Raw genomic sequence first — 19,629 nt, forward strand, 5'->3', positions numbered from 1 at the left:
TCCCATCCAGGCACTCCAGTGACATGCTGTCTCCTGTGCTTGCTCACAATCTAGGTGGAGCAAATGCGCTATAAAGACTCCCGTATTAAATTAATGAATGAGATTCTGAGTGGCATTAAGGTGCTGAAGCTGTATGCCTGGGAGCCGTCGTTCTCAGAAAAGGTGTTGGACATAAGGAAGAATGAGCTGCGAGTGCTGAAAAAATCTGCCTATCTCAATTCGTTGTCCAACTTTGCCTGGATCAGCTCACCATTCCTGGTAGGTTGCACCTGCACGGCGTTCTGCATTGCACAAGAACATCCTTGAAGGAGAAATGGGAGAAATGGGGAGTTCACTGTTTGCCCAGTGAACCTAGGAACAAAATATAAATGTCCCTTGGGGGAAAAAAAAGAGATTTGCACACGCTCTGAATCAAGGCTCTTTGTTCTGTAGAGCCCTCTTGCATCCAAGTATTTCAGCTGCTGGAAACAGAGCAGCTGTCTCAGGAGAACTTCGACCACTCAAAGTATTTCCCATAACAAACTGAAAGTAGGATTTGAAGCCTCACAGATACTCCTGAATAGCAGTCCTCACCAAAGAAATGTGATTATTGATCAGTACAGGGTCTTATTTCATTTCTGTCTCCCCTCTTCTTACAGTACTGTTCTAGCATTTTATGCTGCAGGCTGTTGGTTTTTTTTTAACCGATTTAATAAAAAAAGAAGAAAAAAGACGCATTACCAGTTGTGAAATGACTTTTTTCCTCTGTTTTTCCTTCCTCTGCTTTCCACTTCGTTCCCCCACGATCCCTTTTGCATGGAGAGGTATGGTTTGCATGCCCAGAAGCATGCAGATGAGTGCTTTGTCAAAAATCAGCCTGCAGTTCACAATGGGAGAACATGATTGGGCAGTGCTGGAAATGCAGCCAAACCACAGCTTGATAAGCACTTCTCATTTGTATTTACCACGGTTCTGTAGCTCACCTTCTGAATCTCTTAGTTCAACTAAACGTGGCATTAGTAATCAGCAAGTGACTTGATTCTGCACGCCTGTTTTGTGCTGATAACTGGTATCAGCTTGTTCATTTGATAAGCATGTGGAAAAGGTCAAGGAGGAAGAATTTTCTTGATGTTGGTGTTGATACTTTTATTTCAAATACAGGCTTGACTGCTGCTTGCAGTGCCAAAGCGTCACATTCCTCTGGCAGTAAATTCCCCTTTTGGCTTTCAGGTAGCATTGACAACATTTGCTGTCTATGTCTTAGTGGATGAGAAGAATACTCTGGATGCCGAAAAGGCTTTTGTCTCGCTCTCCTTGTTTAATATCTTGAAGTTTCCACTCACTATGCTTCCACAAGTCATCAGCAGCATTGCACAGGTAAGGCTGGTGTGTCTGTAAGCTGTGTCCAACAGAAGAACCCCGGGTGTCTTTTGTTCCTGGAACACAGAGATCCCACAGATCTGGTTTTCTTTCTAATATCCTTTCACTAGAACCATGTTGGAAATCCAGACTTCTGAGTAAGCCTCTGTGTGTGTGTGGCATTTCACATATGGAGATTTTGCTTCACTCAGGTGAATTTAGCTTAGTCTAATAAATTTCACAGCTGAAAACTTGAATTTCAGTGTAGGGCTGCTTGAAAGGAAAGAATGAGTCAGTGTTCAGGACGCCCATGGAGTGAAAGCTTAAACCTCTCCATGTGCTTTCCTTGCCAGCAGTCAGTCCCTGTTAAAGGAATGACAAAGTAATGCTGCTTGCTTTTCTTTCTTTTCTTAGACCAGTGTTTCCCTGAAGAGAATTCAGCAGTTCCTGAGTCACGATGAGCTCGATCCAAATTGTGTGGAAAGAAAAGTGATTGCACCAGGTAAAGAGATCAGTGCGGTTCTTCACAGTGCTAATGCAGAAAGCGCCTTGTGTTTGTTTGGGGATGGTGGAGTTTCCAAAAAAGCAAAAAGAATATGGCAACTTTTTTTAAAGTAGAAAGCAAAACTTCCTCTCTGAAGAGTCTGTGTTTGTCATTTAGACTCTATAGCCAGAAACTTCTGTAACTCCAGCAGTTCTGAGCTTGGCACTGACGGCTGGGTGTGAGTTTGCCTTGGCAATGCAATGGCTGCTAACAGTGCTGAACGATGCTCATAGCTTTCACACTGCACAAATGCTCAGGAACAATATCAGTAGTTCTGTTTTATTCTGTTGCAAACACAGTATCCCAAAAAGAATGAGCAAACCAGCTTGTCTTAAAAACCTGTGTTTTCTCATGTAATGCGTTTTGGTGATACTGCAGTTTGAAGCCCTTTTGGTGCGTGACGCTGCGTGCAGAGGAGGAGGGTTGGCTGTGTAGCTGCTGTGTGCTTACTGTTATTCATCACCCCACCAGGAGATGAAGAAAGCCTGCAGATCTGTGACTTGTTAGTGTGGCAAGCAAAAACCTGCACAAAGCAAATTTAATCTAAATCACCTAAGTCAACACTGTGCTGTTGGTCTCCTGCTGACTTGAAATTGGTTTCTCAAGTACAGCTGTGCTGATGATGGCGCAGATTCTGAGAACTGCTCTGAGCAGCAGATGCTGGGACCAGCCTCACCTGAGCAGAGCAAAGCAGGATGACTTTTCTGCTCCATAGGACTGTAAGCTCAGTGTCTACGGCTTAAGCTATGGACAAGTTATTTTCACGCTGATAAACACTCCTGTCTTGTGACCCAGTGCAATCACAAGACTGTGCTTCCCATACCAGCAGAAAAGGGAACTGCAGCGTAGAGAAACACCCGTAAATAAAGATCCCTCTGTCTGCCAATCTCTCGGTCACACTGTTCTATGTAATAGTTTGCCTGCCTTCTTTGTTGTTGCATTTTTGTCATACAGGCTATGCCATCAGTGTAAAAAATGCGACGTTCAGCTGGGGAAAGGAGCTTAAGCCGTCCTTGAAAGAGTAAGATTCCTTTATGCAATTGCAATACATCTGCTTGCTTTGTATTTTTCTGGCTCCTGGGAAGTCTGTTTGAAAGACGTCTGGTAAAATCTGCAGGCTTACTTCTGGAAGAGGTTGTTCCCACATCCCGTGGTGCATCTCATCTGCCTTTCAAACGTCTGGCTAATCCTTATGCCTCATGGCATGTAGGCATTACAGAACAGTGCTGTGAAGCTTTCGTTCCACAGAAACTAGCCTGAAGTGGTTATCTGTTAAAGGACTGAAAGGCTAGCTCAGTTTCTTAAATGGGTAATTTCTTTTTCTTTAATTGAAGCAGCGGACAAATGAAATTGATCCGATGGCTTATGAAGGCAGTTCTGATGTCTGGGTTTAGGTTTAATTCTAGCTCATGGGCATGTGAGCAGTGGTGTCTTCTTTCAGGATTCTCGTGGCAGGCTCATCCCTGCAGCTGCCCATACACCATTCCCAGGCTGTGCAGGTGTACGTTTTGCTCTTTTGCCTATTTGAATGAGCACAAATAACATTTGCCTGGACGCGTGTGCTTCCCTGTGTTTTGCTTTGTTGTCAGATCAGAATCGCAGAAACTTGATAAGTGTTCTTAGACTTCCCTGTCCGAGGAGTTCGCCGTGCTGTGCTGAGTTGGTTGCATGGGAAGCCTGCGGGAAAGGTGCTTAGAGTTCGAAGGATTTGCTTTGATTCAGGCAACCAAATCTGTGACCGTGTTGGCTTCAATGCAAACTGCAGGGCTAAGCATCGAGCAGCAACTCCATAAAATAGCAGTAATGCAAAATTCAGCAAGAGGGAAGTACAGCGAAGAAAAGTTATAATGCTTTTGAATTTTCTTGCTTTGATACCTTTAGTAAAAACAAACTAAAAAGCTCCTGCAGCGTGCACAACGCCTGCTGCCTGTTGGAGGAGGACTGTCAAAAGTGTTAGAATTCTGCATCAGAATCCTTGCAAGCAGAAATATGGGCTGATTTCATTAGTGAAAGGCATCGTGATGGTGGATAGATGACGTCCATCAGTCATTTCCAGAGCAGTCCACCTTCAGAACCAGAACCTAAGGCAGTACCTTTTAGGACACAGTAGGGAAAATAGCGAAGGATTTTTACTGGGCAAGATTCATTTTTCTTGCATCATTGTGAACCCTACTTATTAGCATTGGAAATAATTTGGTAAAATAGTCAGAACGTTTTCAGGTGTGATAGCTTTGCCCGCTGCTTCAGTACAGTTGCTCTTGTTTTTTGAAACCAAACACAAAATCTGAAAGACAGCTTTCAAAATGCTTCTTAGCACTGTTTGGCTTGCTGATGGACTGACATGAGATGGTGAAGGGTCTCAGGAGGCTTGCTATCAATCACGCTGACTTAGCAGCCCACAAAACAGATTTATGGGTTTCCATTTACTCCTGCAGTTCTGATTACAGTTGACTGTGCCCAAGAAAAGGAGGAGAGAACCAGTGACCAAGCTGTGCTTGCTGTATCCTGTCAGGTTGAGCTTGTGCTGAGTTGTCAGTGTGCGTTTCAGTGCCTTTGAAGACCCATAATGTCTTCAGTAAACTAACATTTGTTTAATTTCCTCCACAGCATAAACCTGTTGGTCCCCAGTGGCGCGTTGGTTGCTGTTGTTGGCCATGTTGGCTGTGGGAAGTCATCTCTGGTGTCTGCTCTCCTGGGTGAGATGGAAAAGCTGGAAGGAGAAGTGGCTGTGAAGGTTGGTGTTGTTTGTAATGCCGTTTAACAAAGGGATGGAAATGTGCTTTTAAGCTTGCCACTGCTTGCGATGCACTTCAGGCAGGAGGTGGGAATCTGTTTGCTCCTTGCACAGCTCCTCTGTGTCTTTATTTGTGTTTTGCCCACACGTGTTTACTTATGTTTTACATGTAATGCCTTTCCTGATTCAATCAACTGCAGACCAGCAATTAGCACACAAGTGTATATATAATGTGAATATCTGTTGAACACAAACTATATATGTATGCTGAAGATTTTAATTGGAATTTTGAGCATGAATTGATGCTTATTGTATGTTCAGGGTTTCCCTTCTCTTTCCTTGTCCTAGGGTTCTGTTGCTTACGTGCCTCAACAAGCCTGGATCCAAAATGCCACACTGAAAGATAACATTTTGTTTGGCCAAGCTCCTAATGAGCAAAAATACCAAAATATCCTGGAGGCCTGCGCTTTAAAAACTGACCTGGAAGTGCTACCAGGAGGAGATCACACTGAGATAGGAGAGAAGGTAATATTTTTTTCAAGTCAGACCTGCTGATGCTTCCTTTTCCATCTAAGGAGAGAACACTGTAGTCAGACTTTGATTCAGTTCGATCCTTACGGCAGAGCACCTGTGACAGTCAGCACTGAAACATGCAGGCAGTTTGTGGAGAGACTCAAACTCACTCCTAAATTTCAGCATGCGTTTGCATATTTTGCACATCTGGCTCTGAGAGATCAGAGCATCCTACCTTTGTAGTCCGATTGTAAATGTGCATTTGGACAGAGTGCTTAGAGTCCTTTTCCTGTAGGGGAAAAATGGGAGGGAAAATACAACGTGCTTCAAGTTGAAAAAATAACACGATCATCCCTTGACATCTCGTTTTAATGAGAGCTCCTCCATTGGTGATTATCCAGTAAAGATTTTTTTCTCAAAGGCTGCTAAATTGGAGATGGCGTTCATGCAGGTGGGTGGATGTATGGAGGTGTATGCGAGGTGAGAAATGTGGAAGATGTTCCAGGTGCTGCAGCCATCCTTGGAGCGTTTGCATTCTGTGACCTTGTAGATGGTCTTCCTTTTTATTGTCTTACATTCTAACAGCTCTCTTCAGAAGCGTATGAAGCAAGAGGTGCATTCTGGCTCCAGATTGCTGGCGGACTGGAAGTTTGGCAGTGAACAAAGATTTAGTGGCGTTCTGTTCCTGTCTCTGACTCTGAGCGGGTTATTCTCTTCAGCGTCTCGTGTTTCATTTGGCATCCATGTGTCTGATGGTGTGAGAGCCATAAAAACTCATAGCTGTTGTTTGGACCGAGTTGTGTGATACGTTTTCTCTCTCCTTCCCTGCAGGGCATCAACCTGTCAGGTGGCCAGAGGCAGCGAGTGAGCCTCGCTCGCGCCGTGTTCAGCGGCTCTGACATTTACCTGCTCGATGATCCTCTTTCTGCTGTGGACTCTCATGTTGCAAAGCACATCTTTGACCACGTTATTGGTCCAGATGGGGTGCTTAAAGGAAAAGTAAGCTGACATTTAGATCCTGTTACGAATGCACGCAAATGTGGAAGCGCTAATGGGTAACTGGAGAGTTGTTTCACCAGGGCTGCAGTGCTGACTCATGCCTGCGTTTCTGGGATGGGTTGGCAGCGTGGGCACCTTTTCCCCACAGCACAGATTCTGCAGTGAGCTGCCATGTAAGCATGCCCAGAAAGGATGTGATCTGGTCAGAACTGGCAGAGGCAAAAGCCTGCTGTGTCTTTTGCAAAAAGCTCTGCTCTGTGTGATGGCCCAAAGGAAGGTGTTTGTAGGCTCTGCTCTGTGTGATGGCACACACAGATTGTTTGCAGGCACTTGTAGGCTCTCAGCTTAGCATTGCGAGTTGTTATGTGGAGGCAGCGCAGTGCAGAACTTGCAACAGCTAATTTTACAGAGGTCTTTGGCAGTATGCAGCAAAATTGCAACCCCTTTGTTTCCCCCTCTACTCCTGTTATCGTCGCAGAATGTCTCAGCATTTAAAAGGGAGAGAGTGCAGAGCAGCTGAGCACGTGGGACAGAGGAGAGTGATGACTGTGTTGTTTTACTTCCCTTTGTGTTGTATCAGTGTGCAGTAGGAAGCAGAGTAAATTCAATGACTGTCAATGCAATGACTACCAAGTGTAGTTTATTTCACTTGGCATTTCACCTTGAGATGATAATTCACCCCGTCTCAACAATGTGGTGTTATTTGATTTGTTGAGTAGCTCTATTGAGATACAGCATTCGGCCTCAACAGTGACAACTGAGACTTATGGGTGTTCTTCTCAATTTTCCCCATCCAGACTCGAATTCTGGTGACCCATGGCATTGGTTTCCTGCCTCAAGTAGACCATATAGTTGTCCTAACAGATGGCAAAATCTCCGAAATGGGATCTTACCAGGAACTTCTGAAACAGAACAAGGCCTTTGCAGAATTCCTTCGAAATTATGCACTTGATGAAAACATTGAAGAGGATGAACTGACAAGTACAGTACTGCTTTTTCTCTGTCAACCAGGTTACAGATACTTTCTCTGCAGAAATCAGAATGCAGAGAATGCACTTTGTATCTCTGTGTGGTGTCCATTGCTTCTAAATGACATCTTCGCATTTGTTCCTACTTTCTTTGCTGACATAGAAAATATTTATTGCCAGTTCTATATTATTGATAAGTGTCTTGCCGAAGAAGTTTAGTTCAAAATTGATAGCAGCTCTCACCAGATGGGCAGAAAGAAAAGAATGTGATGTCTTCATACAATAGCAGTGGTTTCTGACACGAGACTCCATCTTAGGCTCCATCCCAGAATCATGCCTCGAGAGTGCTGTGTATGTGAATGTGGCTAGAACTAGCTAATGCTACCATGTAGTGTTTCTGATGCACTCAGGCAATGAGCTGTAAATGCATTTGGTTGCCAATCTGCTTCACGAGCTATCTAGTTTAATTAAGAAAAGTGATGCAGAGAACCAAAGCCATTGGGGGTGATGCTGGGTTACACACCGTGATTTTCCTGTGGTCGTATTGGTTTTCATTACTCTTGCTTTGTCTGGACTTCTGTTTCTGTGCTTTCAGCTTTGCTCAGCAGAAAATGTGAGGTGTAATCTTGTCTTGCAGTGCTGGAAGAGGAGGAGGTCTTGCTTGCTGAAGACACCCTCAGCATCCACACCGATCTGGCAGATAACGAACCTGTGGCAAATGAGGTCCGCAAACAATTTCTTAGGTAAACATCAGCACTTCTTGAGTTTAAATCTGCTTCTAGAGCAAAACACATCTGAAAGATGTTATTCAAACACTGTCTCACAATTGGGGATTTAGTTTCCTCTCAAAAATAAGTTTTTGAGAGTAAATGTGAAAGAACACGCGAAGAAGATGAAAAACCTGCTCCAGCAATCTTCTTAATCCAAATTGAACCAAATTCTTAAGGCAGCTTTTTCATAACGGTTCCCTGGGACACCATCCAGCTGCTATAGATCTGGCAGCAGAGAAGCTCTGGGGTTAGCTTTGAAAAGCCTGGCTTGTGCTGAGGGCTGTAGTGACTGTATCAGCACGTCCAGAGCCTGCCATGGCCTTTGGTAGCAGCGGTGTTTCTGCCATTACTGGACATCACTGTACATCCTGGGGGTCCTACAGGCACCGCCCGCATCTGTGAGTGGGAACTGAGCAGAAGAGCTGGGCACGAGTCTGAGCTGCTGCCTCCAGTTCTTGCCCCAGCGCGGCCACAGCGTGCCCTTTTTCTGCTAATGCTCCGTTGTTTTGACTAGGCAACTTAGTGTAATATCTTCTGAGGGAGGAGAATGTCCCAACAAAATGTCAACGAAACGAAGAGTCGGTGAAAAGAAGCCAGCTGAGCCGCCTCTGCCAAAAAGAAATCCTAATGAGAAACTGATCCAGGCAGAAACCACAGAAGTGGGAACGGTACCGTGTGATTTCCCCCTTCCTTTCTCTTCTTTCTTTTTCTTTTTGGGGAAAAAAAAAACAACGTATTTTATTTATTTATTTATTTATACATCTGATCTGTTTTTTGTTAAACGTGTTGTGTGAATTACGATAGCAGATCTTAGACATTAATCTGGTGATCACTGATCCTTCACATTGAGCTCTTGGCAGAGATTTACACACCTGGCAAGGGCTGTGCAATTAGGAAAGAAAAGAAATGCCTCCCAGCTCCTGCCTCCGTCACCTGATAGCCCACAGCAGCTCTGTCAGCCCCGCGTCGCCTTGCAGAGCTCCCAGCCCTGTTGGTCGTTAGCTGTTTGGCTGGGCTGTGCGTCCAGCTGCAGCACGGCGTGCTCCTGTGAGCCAGCTGTGTGCTGTGTGCCAGCAGCCTGCTCTGCCTGAGCCATTCCTGTCACGCCATCTGAGGAGCGCTTTGTGCTCCTGCGTGCAGAAGGGGCCGTGTTCTCCCTGAGAGACTGAGTTGAGTCCTGAGCCTCTGTCTCTTTGCCTTTTGCTTTTTTGCACTACCTTAGAGAGAGCATCTTTTCTTTTTGACGCAGGCATCATCTGTTTATGCTCCTACTGGGGTGAATTAGCGTTTGTTACCTCATTTAAATTGCTGTGAAGACACCTGAATGAAGGCATATTCAGAATGCAGAGGGCCTGTTTGGGCTCTTTAAAGTAGTCTGAAACGGCGTATACCTGCCAAGTTGCTGCAGTTGCCTGGGATCCTTGGCTCCGTTCTTGTTATCCATCCTTTGTGGCTGATTAATCTGCCTCTTCCCCCTGCCCCAGCACAGTCTTCAAAACAAACACCTCACAAAACCAATGCATCGCAGTTCATCAGCATGGAGGAAAATATTGCAGAGACATTTCTGACTTGTTTACAAAGTCGTTGCCCTGAGTGGGGCTCAGACAGATGAACTGTTTCCTGTGCTGTGTTAGATTTTGGGCACTTCTGAACTTTTTCAGTCCCTCTGCTGAAGATTTTTGTTTTTTTTCTGTCTGAACTCCTGATGCTGTGAGTTGTACCAACCAGCTTTGATGTGTGATTTTGCAGGTAAAGCTAACAGTGTTGTGGCAATACATGAAGGCCGTCAACCCTGTCATCTCTTTGATTATATGTTTCCTATATTGTTGCCAAAATGCTGCTGCTATTGGAGCCAATGTGTGGCTCAGTGACTGGACAAACGAGCCAGTGATAAATGGGACTCAGCACAACACATCCATGCGAATCGGAGTCTATGCTGCCTTGGGCCTCTTGCAAGGTGAGACCGGATAAAATCGTGATGTCTTCACATTTAGCAAAGAGGATTTATGTGGGAAAGCTACAGTGCTCATTGCTGGTGGCCCAAAATTGCCAGCAAAAGCAAAGAGAGTAATGTAACTTAGAGCCAGAAAGTCTGAGCTCAGCTCCCACTTTTATGCTGTGAAGCTTTGAGAAGGGTTTGAGCGGGTGACGTATAAACCTGGGAGAGTTCAGTTTGTGTGAGAATATGAGAACTTTGGAGGAGAAGAGCTAGAAAGGTTGGGGGGAAGTTGTAGAGTCGGTGGGGGCTTGCAGGAAGAAGGTGGCTGTGCGTCTGTGTTGTGAGGAGAGTGTGGGGAGGCCCCCAGGACACGCTGTGTGCGTAGGCAGCAGTGAGCGCAGTGCCGCCGTGCTGCTGGGAGGGGGGACGGCAGTGCAGCCAAACAGAAGGCAAATGGGGAGCAGCACGCTCGCTGGCTAACGCGTCTCCTCTTCTCTTGGAAGGCTTCCTTGTGTTCGTCTCCTCTTTCACCCTGGCAATGGGAGGCATTAATGCAGCACGGAAGCTTCACATGGCGCTGCTGGAGAACAAATTCCACACGCCGCAGTCCTTCTATGACACCACTCCGACAGGGCGGGTCATCAACCGCTTTTCCAAGGACATCTTTGTGATCGACGAAGTCATCCCCCCCACCATCCTGATGTTCCTGGGGACGTTCTTCAGCTCCTTGTCAACAATGATCGTCATCATCGCAAGCACTCCGCTCTTCACTGTGGTTATAATTCCACTTGCAGTTCTGTACTTCTTTGTTCAGGTAGCTGGAACAATCTCTGACTACTGATGTAGTGACTGTTACACCATTGCTTGTGCTTCGTGCTAAGAAAAACAACCGATTTGGGGAACAAATGAATTATCTGAAGTAACTTTCTTCTGTGTGCTTAGAGTATTCTCCCACAAGAGGCAGCACCGTGCGAGATGTGGTCATGAAATAAGTTGGCATCGTCTTTTTTGCTTTTCAGTGATAACGGGCCTGCTGCTAGAGATAGAGCTGCAGTGCTTTTAAGGTGCAGAGGAGTTAAAATATTGAAAATAGCACCAATTTTATTGATTTCTGAGCAAAAAAATGATGCTTATTTTATGGTATATAAGTAGAGACAATGGAACTTCAAATTCGTGTTCTTTTTCTCAGAAAATGGCACTCCTACAAATGCGTTCATTGTGTTGGACTGTGCTAACTGCATTAGAAGCGACATAGATAATCTCAACTTCAAAAATACGGAAATTGCAGTTACCCAAAATTCTGTTTTGGAATGAAACAAGGATATCTTTGCTTGAAATGCTTCCTAATTACAGGGAATGTGTTGAAGGCTTGAAGTGCATCATTAAGAACCTCCTTTATATCCATAACCTGCTAATTATCTCACTGTTAATTAAAAGAGAGAGTATTTCACGTGCCCTTCGATTTTCTCCCCCAAAATGGCAGCGATTCTACGTGGCCACATCCCGGCAGCTGAAGCGCCTGGAATCTGTGAGCAGGTCTCCCATCTACTCACACTTCTCAGAAACAGTGTCAGGGACCAGCGTCATCAGAGCCTATCGGAGAGAGAAGTCCTTCATAGACATCAGCGATCTGAAGGTGGATGAAAATCAGAAAAGTTACTACCCGAGCATCATGTCGAACAGGTAGAAAGGAGTACAGCTTCTGCTCTCCGCTTCTTTTCTTGTGTTTGCAATGACAGCTCTGAGCAGCCCCTTACGGCTCTTCCCACGTTTGCCCTTTCCAGGTGGCTGGGCATCCGGGTGGAGTTTGTGGGGAACTGCATCGTCCTTTTTGCTGCTCTCTTTGCTGTGATTGGGAAAAGCAGCTTGAATGCTGGCTTGGTTGGACTTTCAGTGTCCTATGCGTTACAGGTACGTGTTGTAGTTCTTTGTTGATGTGTTAACAGTAATTAAGTGCTTGCCAAAGTCTGAATTAATAAGATAATGAAAATGAGTTGTGGGACGTCTCTAAGCAGTAGACATTTCCACACAATGCAAACAGGCCATCAGCAAGCTTACAGGCAGCAGTTCAGGAGCTCCTGCCAGCAGCAGCTTGTTGGAGCAGCTCAGCGTCCCACACGATGCCTCTTCTGCCCAGGTACCCACTGGGAGAGCAGCAGGATTCATAAAGAGCAAGGCAAACTGTGCTTGCTTAAGCTGAGGACAGCTGAGCAGATGTGAAGCTCTCATTATTGCCAGAAGGCTTTTAGGTGGCAGGAGTGTGTGGGAATGCATCCGTATTTCTGCAGTGAGACAGGACTCTGGGGAGCAACTTGAAACCAAAGGCTGGTTGTCCTAACACTGTGAGAAAGGCAGGACTTCACGTGAGCACCTCGTTATCTGTAGGCTGCTTGTCCCAGTGTCTGTGTTCATGTAAACACAAGGGTAATTTCTCACTGTGTCATATCCGTGTGAATCCACTTAGCAGCAGTATCTGCTGCTGTCATTAATCTGTTGTTCCTCTGTGGGTGATATTTTGTTCCTGTTTTCTCCAGGTGACCTTGGCTCTGAACTGGATGGTCCGAACAACTTCTGATCTTGAAACTAACATTGTGGCTATTGAAAGAATAAAAGAGTATTCAGAAACTGAAACAGAGGTCAGCTACTGGAAGTCAAGCATGTTCACTAACCTGTGTGGTGGAATTTTAGCCTGCATATTGACCTGGTCTTTCTTTAGAGTCTGGAGAGACAGTTCCTGCCCTGAGAGAGTTACCATTTAGCCTGAACAAATGTCACGCTCTGAACTGTAATGTTACCACAGCTCCAAATCAGTACTGCTGTTACACAGTCTGTGCTTAGCATTTCATTTTCTGCTAGTGTGAGTGGTTATAGCACAGCAGAGATGAATTCACCATCAGATATATTGCTCCCACTGGGTCTGAAATGTTCGATGCTGTGTCCTACCTGCATGGATGGTGTCATCCTGCTGCTGAGCACAGCTGCACTGCAGATTTTGGGCTATGCACACGTTTTCTATAGTATTTATGTTTAATTGGCTTAATCAGATCTCCTCTCCCACAAGACATCATCTCAAGTAACACTGCATTGCTGAAACCAGAAAAATCATCCAACCACTTTCCTTTGTTGCCAAATACTCCTGAAGGTGGCAGATGGAGCTGTGCTGAGAAATCTGCTGCTCCGTGGACCTGCTGGGTTTTGGTAGCCCTGTGCATGTGGGAGACTAAGAGCTGAGAAATGGAGGATCTGAGGAAAGCCGGGTGTGCATTTCTAGAGATAAAATATTTGATCTTGAATTAGAAAAGAAGCTAAGGCAAGATTCACAATATGTGTGAGCTGGAGCTTGAGTTGGCATGAGACAGGCAGTGATCTACAGAAGTTAATGGAAAAAATATAAATTAATATCAGTTGAGGATTTGACTCTGTATGCTGAGATTTTTTTTCCTACAAACTTCTCAACCATGACCAAACAGCATAGGAACCTGTTTTTCCTCTATTGCCACGATTTTGTTAATGGAAATCTGACTTACCAGGAATTTTTTTGTAGCCCACCAATGTCGATGTTTGCATCAGAGTCTGAATTTAATCTTTTTTAAACCCACGAGGCGTTTCTGTTTCCCTCAGGCTCCCTGGATAATCGAGGATAAGAGACCCCCAGCAGACTGGCCGTCCAGGGGGGAGCTGGAGTTCATCAATTATTCGGTGCGGTACAGGAAGGGCCTCGATCTGGTGCTGAAGGATCTGAACCTCCGAGTGCACGGTGGAGAGAAGGTGGGTACCCAGCCCTGGGGCTCTGCTGTGGCTTTGGGCCACAACCATGGCAGCATCCTCCAGGCAGGAAGACACAGAACCACTTTCTGCACTTTCCAAGTTAGGCTGGCATCAAACTGCCGTGTGGGAGGCACCAGGGTTTGCAAGTGACAGAAGGAATTCCAATTTTTTCCACGATCTGGCTTTGCCTGTTGAAATTTTTAGGATGGAAGAAAATGATATTCTTTGCTTTCTTAATTGGAAAATTGTTCTGGGAGATTCTCTTCTTCGTGCTTGAATTGAAAGTAGTGGACTGTACACGCTATTGACAGAAGAATTAGTGTGAGAAAGTCCTGCAGCTAACGTGCTGTTATTAGAAGAATCCCAGAATGGTTGAGCTTGGACAGATGGATGTCCTCTGCCCTAACAGGCACATTTTATTACTGTATTGTTATCCTGGGCAGATATTATGACAGTTGCTTTCTGGAGGTCAGATATGTGCTTATCATAAGGTCTTAATTGCCCTCTGGAGAGTCTAATTTCTTGTCCTTGGGTGGTAACTCTGACAAGGGTACTTCCTAACATGGGTGCTTCAGCTGACCCCCCGCTCTACGTGGCACTAAGACGTCGTACAGAACTATATGTAATGCCATTCCAGTTATGGCAGTGGTGATGCACACTTTGTAACGTGTGACTTCTGGTTGCATTCTTTTTTGTATTCAGAGAAATCCTGATGCATTGATTGCTTTTGTTAGCAGTGATTTTTGTTTTTAACCATGTGCCTTGTTGCTAATCCTCCAATTTGTTGTAGATTGGGATTGTTGGCCGAACTGGAGCAGGGAAGTCTTCCATGACCCTCTGTCTCTTTAGGATCCTGGAAGCTGTAAAAGGGGAAATTATAATTGATGGTGTGAGGATTTCAGAGATCGGCCTCCATGACCTTCGATCAAGGCTGACAATTATTCCTCAGGTACTGTTTCTGTGTATCATGGTTTAGCAAACCACAGAGAATAGTTCAGATTGGTCCGGTCCTGCTTCCTCGCAAACTGATGGGTGATAAAACAGAGTTTGTGATGAAGTATCTTTAGAGTTGTTTCACTAAAGTGGATGCTTCACTGTGTGTAATGCAATGTATTTTCAAGGTGGTTGGGATCAGGAGGTGGCTTAACTTCAGTGTGATGGACACTTGAAAACAGCTTTATGTACTAATGTCTGTACTTGAAACAGCTAATGGACTTGTCTAATGAAAGGTGGTTGTCTGTCCAGGATCCTGTTCTCTTTTCTGGAACACTGAGGATGAACCTGGATCCATTTAATAAATATTCAGATGAAGAAGTCTGGAAAGCTCTTGAACTGTCTCACTTGAAGAGGTTTGTCAGCAGTCAGCCAGCCATGTTGGAATTTGAGTGCTCAGAAGGTGGAGAAAACCTTAGGTAAGGAAAGTTTGCATTAGAAACATACTGTGAGTTTTCATTCAGCCCTAACAGCAGTAACAGCTTAACACTGTAGTTTGTTGTGTGCAGTGGTATGTAGCCCCCTATTTCTGATGTAAGCAAGGCTCAAACATTGAGTTGCTGTTCTGCCACTTCTGGAAGGATCCGGTTCTCTTTTGCTGCTGGGAAGGATTTCTGCCAAACCAAACTCCTGTCTTATCGGTATAGGAAGAAGGTTTGGGATGACAGTGTCAGGAACAGGCAGCCCCTTAAACACGTGGTTGATTTGATAGGAAGGGAAATACTGTGGTGATGTGTAACTGTTGTGCTGGGTGAGAATCCTCTGCCTGAAGTGATGTCAGCAATGGTTGCTTGTTGTTAGTTAGGAAGAGCTGTGAAGAAGGACGTGAATGAGACGGCAAAGCATCATGCTTTGATAGGCTCTATTGCTTCTGAGAGCACGGTGTAGGAAGATGATTGTTTGATGATGTTCATCCTCTTGTCCCACAGAGACGCCCAAAGGCCGTGTCTGGGGCAGCGTGGGCCACCCACTTATTTTATTTGGTGGTAGAAAGGATGTGCAGCCTCAGAACTTTTTGATTTTATTTTTGGAAGTCTGTGTATGCTCAGTGTTGTTCCAGCTGTGTGTGCTCCTGAGGACTGGGGCAGAAGCACTGTGATTATTGGTTTTTGACATAGTGGCAGAAAGGGGGGACGTTTGGTGGCTCTGCCCAGGCGCTAAGTGAAGGCACACTGCAAGTTGCTGAGTAGTGCTGCAGCGAGCATTTCTTTGCTCCTGGGCTGACACGCTGCTTGCTAAATACCTGTTCTATTTTTTGGTTGGGTTACTTTATCCATTGAGAACAAATGATTCTGAGCCATGGGAGCTGCAGGGCAGCGCAGCCTCTGAGAAAGCCTTGTCTCTGCCTGCAGTGTTGGCCAGAGGCAGCTCGTCTGTCTGGCAAGGGCGCTGCTCCGCAAGACGAGAATCTTAATCCTGGATGAAGCAACAGCAGCTATCGACCTGGAGACAGATGATCTGATCCAGATGACAATCAGGACTCAGTTTGAAGACTGCACGGTGCTGACAATAGCGCACAGGCTGAACACCATTATGGATTACACAAGGTAGGACTCGTGGTGGTGCAGCCTGCATGCTGGGTATGGGAAGCAGCACTTGGAGGGCTGGTTTGTCTCCAGAGAGTCACAGTGATGCTCTGGTCCAGTAGTTCATGAGCAGTGATGTCTAAGCCCTATAACCCTGGGATATCCAGCCCCGATTTTGCTTCTGCTTCTGAAACAAGTTCTATATTCATTGACCAGAGCTATGCAAGAGATACTACCCACTTGTACTAGTGGCACTGTCAGCAAGCTTATGGATCTGTTTTTAACCAGCAGCTGCTGTAACCTTTTCACTAATATCATGTTGAATTAATTAGTTCTAAAGCTATTGCTAAAATTCATGAGCTTTTCCCTCCTTGGCTTTGTGGTACAACATTCCCAGTTACAAAGCTACCGCTGTCACTGCTTCTTTCTGTGTACTTTTTAAAATCAAACAACAGTTCAGGGAGAACATCAGCCATCTATTGTGCTTCCGTGTGGGAACACAACTGGGCACAACAAAGTCCAGGGAAAGAGCAGAGCGTTATGGATACTACATTTTCAGAGAGGAATTTCTCTGATCTGTCTTCTGCCCCTTTTGTTCTGCACAGGATTCTTGTGCTGGACAACGGAGCCATCGCAGAATTTGATACACCTGCAAACCTTATAGCATCGAAGGGGATTTTCTACGGTATGGCTAAAGATGCTGGGCTGGCGTGAGAAGAAGACCCCGTCCTGAGGGCGCTTTGGTTTTGGTTTGTTGTTGTTTTTAATGTTACTGACTTGCCACAAAAGTGACTTCTGAATGTACTGTAATTCACATCAGTTCTTGTAGGTGATTAAACTCGTGATAAGCGAACTGAACATTTTACAATGGTAAGGACCAGAAAGTTAATTTTATATTTTTAAAATATTTTCTATAAAGTATTTTGTTAAATGTTTTTTTTTTCTCCAAAGAATGCCAAGAAAATGTATGTGTCACAAGGCAACATGTACTGCACTTCGTTTATGATTAGTAAAATTATATTCATGGTACAAAATACAGCTGCTCTGTGTCTTCTGGATAGAGACCCATTGGTTCTGAGGTGGAAGGAAGGGCCTGCTTAGGCAGCAGCTCAGCTTGGAAACATGGTGATAGAATGCTGAGTTTCAGAGTGGTCGGATGTGTACCTGGCAGTATTTTCCCAGGATGAGTTGGTGTCCCCTGCATAGGGAAACTTCAGGGTTATAAAGTTCCTCTTCTGCTGCAGAGCTAGGAATAATTTGTACGTAAACCTAAACACATGGCTTAATGTGAGCAATGAATTGCAATTCCTGCTTGCGTAGCAGATGCCCACTACATAAGCCTGCAGGGACACGATGGCACACAGTTACTTTGTTCTATGTCCCTCCTGTATGAAGTTGTCCTAAGCTGCTGTTCCAGCTGCACGCACGCGCTGCGTGGATCACGGTCACAGAATCACAGACTGGGGACGAGGATGAGGGCATTACTTCTCTCCCTGAATGCTTACCTCCTGAAACAATGTGATTTGTGCTACAGATGATGTTACTGCCTTATTGCTGATGCTGATAGTTGGGCCCTCTCAGATGAAGGGCAGCGCTGCATTATAAGCAGCATTTGCTGCTGGGATCTCACAGCATGGCCTCTATGCTATGGCAAAATGCCTTGTGAGAAAAGGGTGCAATGTTTCTCTGTAAGAGAAGTTCTGAGGAACTTTGAGAAGACAAAAATAACTGTTTATTAATTGTTACAAATGATACTTCTGAAATCGAAACAAGAATCTGCAGCCAAGCATTCGTTTGAAATTAACATTTCACACAGCAATGCAGAGAGTAACAACTTATTTATCATACACACAATGTCACGGTTGTAAATGGTCAGATGAAGTCAAGAGAGTTACAATACCTTCTATGCATGAACTGCACGCTGTATAAAAATATTCTCTGAATGCATAGTTATCTCCACGCGGCCCCAGCCCTGCAGCTGGGCTTCACTCCAGGAGCTCCGGCTGCTCACCTGCAGTCTGCGCCCCGATCTGCTGAGCTGCCACGTGGAGAGCCCGTACCAAACCACATCTGTTGTGCAGGGCTGGAAGGGCTCCAGCACGGCTGGGAGCTGTGCCTCCTCCTGTCCCCGTCTCGCAGAGGGAGGCGAACAACAGACTGCAGCCAGAGGAAGCATCTCAGGTGGGAAGAGTGGTGAGGAAGTCCGGGATGCACTTTGCACCTCGGCTCCTCCCGCTGGTTTGGGCGATTCCGTGCCAGCACACGGCTGCTGTCAGCCCCAGGGCTGCGTGCAATCACGGCTATGGCGGGCTGCGTCTCCGGATGCAGGAAGGTGAGGTGCTGTGGGTGCTGAGGTGCTGTGGGTGCTGCAGTTCCCGAGGAGAACGGGACAGGGAACAAAGCAGCAGTGGGAAGCGCAGTCCGGCTGCGTACGTTGTTTGCCTGCTACATTGCTGCTTCACTTCCTTCATCCAATTCACAGTATGTGTTTTTACAGTGATGCTACCAGAACAGAACTCTACACCAGAAGCAGATAACCAAGTAACTATTAACATCCGAAAAAGAGAGATAAAATCCAGCTCGCTGTCGTCTTAAATACTTCTCATTTTATTTATTCCAGAACATCATACCAAAGCAGTCTGATTCTTTATGGAACAGGAACGTGGTTTTTTGGTTTTGTTTTTTCTTCCAGTAAGCAACAAAGGCAAGAACAACTTGCTGGGGAAGAAAGCCACATTGCATAGGAACATCATGATCTCAGCGCGAGCTCAGCGCTGGGCCTTTCACTGATCTCTTCTGACATGGCCAAGCTTAAAGTTTCCAGATGAGGCCTTTCTCAGGAATGCAGGCAAAAAAGGACAATAAAATTACAATTGTTGTGCTTTTAAAGGGGAAAGAAAAGCAGCATTGGACAAACGCGCTTCCAGCACGTAACAAAAACAGTATTTTGAATTGCACGTGTCAATGCCATCCCCTGACAAGACAGTGAGAAAATGGGTCTGTGGTTTTGGAGAAGAGTGTTTTTATCATTTGGATGATTATTATCACTGTGTTTTTGACCTGAGAAATAGGGAAAGGTGCAAAGAGGTATTAAGAAATCACAGGCAGTACATTACTTAACAGTATTGAAACAAGACATTTTTGTGCTTCTTCCACGGATTTAGAACCCTTCTGGTTTGAGCTGACTACAGACAAACGCTCTGGAAAGTGAGCAGCAATGGTAACAGACTCAGTACAGACAGTAAATGGGTTTTATGGAAGGTTTTTTAACACGAGAACCTCTGCTGTGTTCCAGCACACCGACTGGCAGTGCAGGTTAAGGGAAGCCCTTCCCTGAGAGCTGCCCCACTGCAGGATGGTGGTCTGTACGGGGCACTGATGGGGACTTTGCAGCAATACTTCCCGTGCACGAGCTGCTCTCACATCAGACTGAGTGCTTTCACATTAACTAGAGGCTACCATCTTTAGTGCAGAACAGCTTCAGTTTATTTCAAAGTTAACAAAATAGATTTTTTTTCTTCGCATCATTAGCCCTTA

At 45.3% G+C, this 19,629-nt stretch overlaps 1 protein-coding gene across 1 annotated transcript in view; it reads left to right on the forward strand.

Moving 5' to 3' along the window:
- ABCC3 (ATP binding cassette subfamily C member 3) overlaps positions 1 to 16,806 on the forward strand; it is a gene marked incomplete at its 3' end in the record, with an annotated part of 42,710 nt that extends 25,904 nt beyond the window's left edge. Inside the window, exons 12-31 of the mRNA XM_079544208.1 lie at positions 55 to 258; positions 1,210 to 1,356; positions 1,753 to 1,840; positions 2,837 to 2,903; positions 4,490 to 4,616; positions 4,965 to 5,141; positions 5,961 to 6,128; positions 6,926 to 7,109; positions 7,734 to 7,839; positions 8,381 to 8,534; positions 9,616 to 9,823; positions 10,309 to 10,619; positions 11,289 to 11,488; positions 11,590 to 11,716; positions 12,340 to 12,441; positions 13,427 to 13,573; positions 14,364 to 14,522; positions 14,819 to 14,985; positions 15,919 to 16,113; positions 16,698 to 16,806. Of these exons, the coding sequence (XP_079400334.1) occupies positions 55 to 258; positions 1,210 to 1,356; positions 1,753 to 1,840; positions 2,837 to 2,903; positions 4,490 to 4,616; positions 4,965 to 5,141; positions 5,961 to 6,128; positions 6,926 to 7,109; positions 7,734 to 7,839; positions 8,381 to 8,534; positions 9,616 to 9,823; positions 10,309 to 10,619; positions 11,289 to 11,488; positions 11,590 to 11,716; positions 12,340 to 12,441; positions 13,427 to 13,573; positions 14,364 to 14,522; positions 14,819 to 14,985; positions 15,919 to 16,113; positions 16,698 to 16,806 (3,147 nt within the window). The remainder of the gene's footprint in view (positions 1 to 54; positions 259 to 1,209; positions 1,357 to 1,752; positions 1,841 to 2,836; positions 2,904 to 4,489; positions 4,617 to 4,964; positions 5,142 to 5,960; positions 6,129 to 6,925; positions 7,110 to 7,733; positions 7,840 to 8,380; positions 8,535 to 9,615; positions 9,824 to 10,308; positions 10,620 to 11,288; positions 11,489 to 11,589; positions 11,717 to 12,339; positions 12,442 to 13,426; positions 13,574 to 14,363; positions 14,523 to 14,818; positions 14,986 to 15,918; positions 16,114 to 16,697) is intronic.
- Positions 16,807 to 19,629: the final 2,823 nt, after the last annotated feature.

Source organism: Tetrao urogallus (genome assembly GCF_951394365.1).
Source record: "Tetrao urogallus genome assembly, chromosome: 18".
NCBI lineage: Eukaryota > Metazoa > Chordata > Aves > Galliformes > Phasianidae > Tetrao > Tetrao urogallus.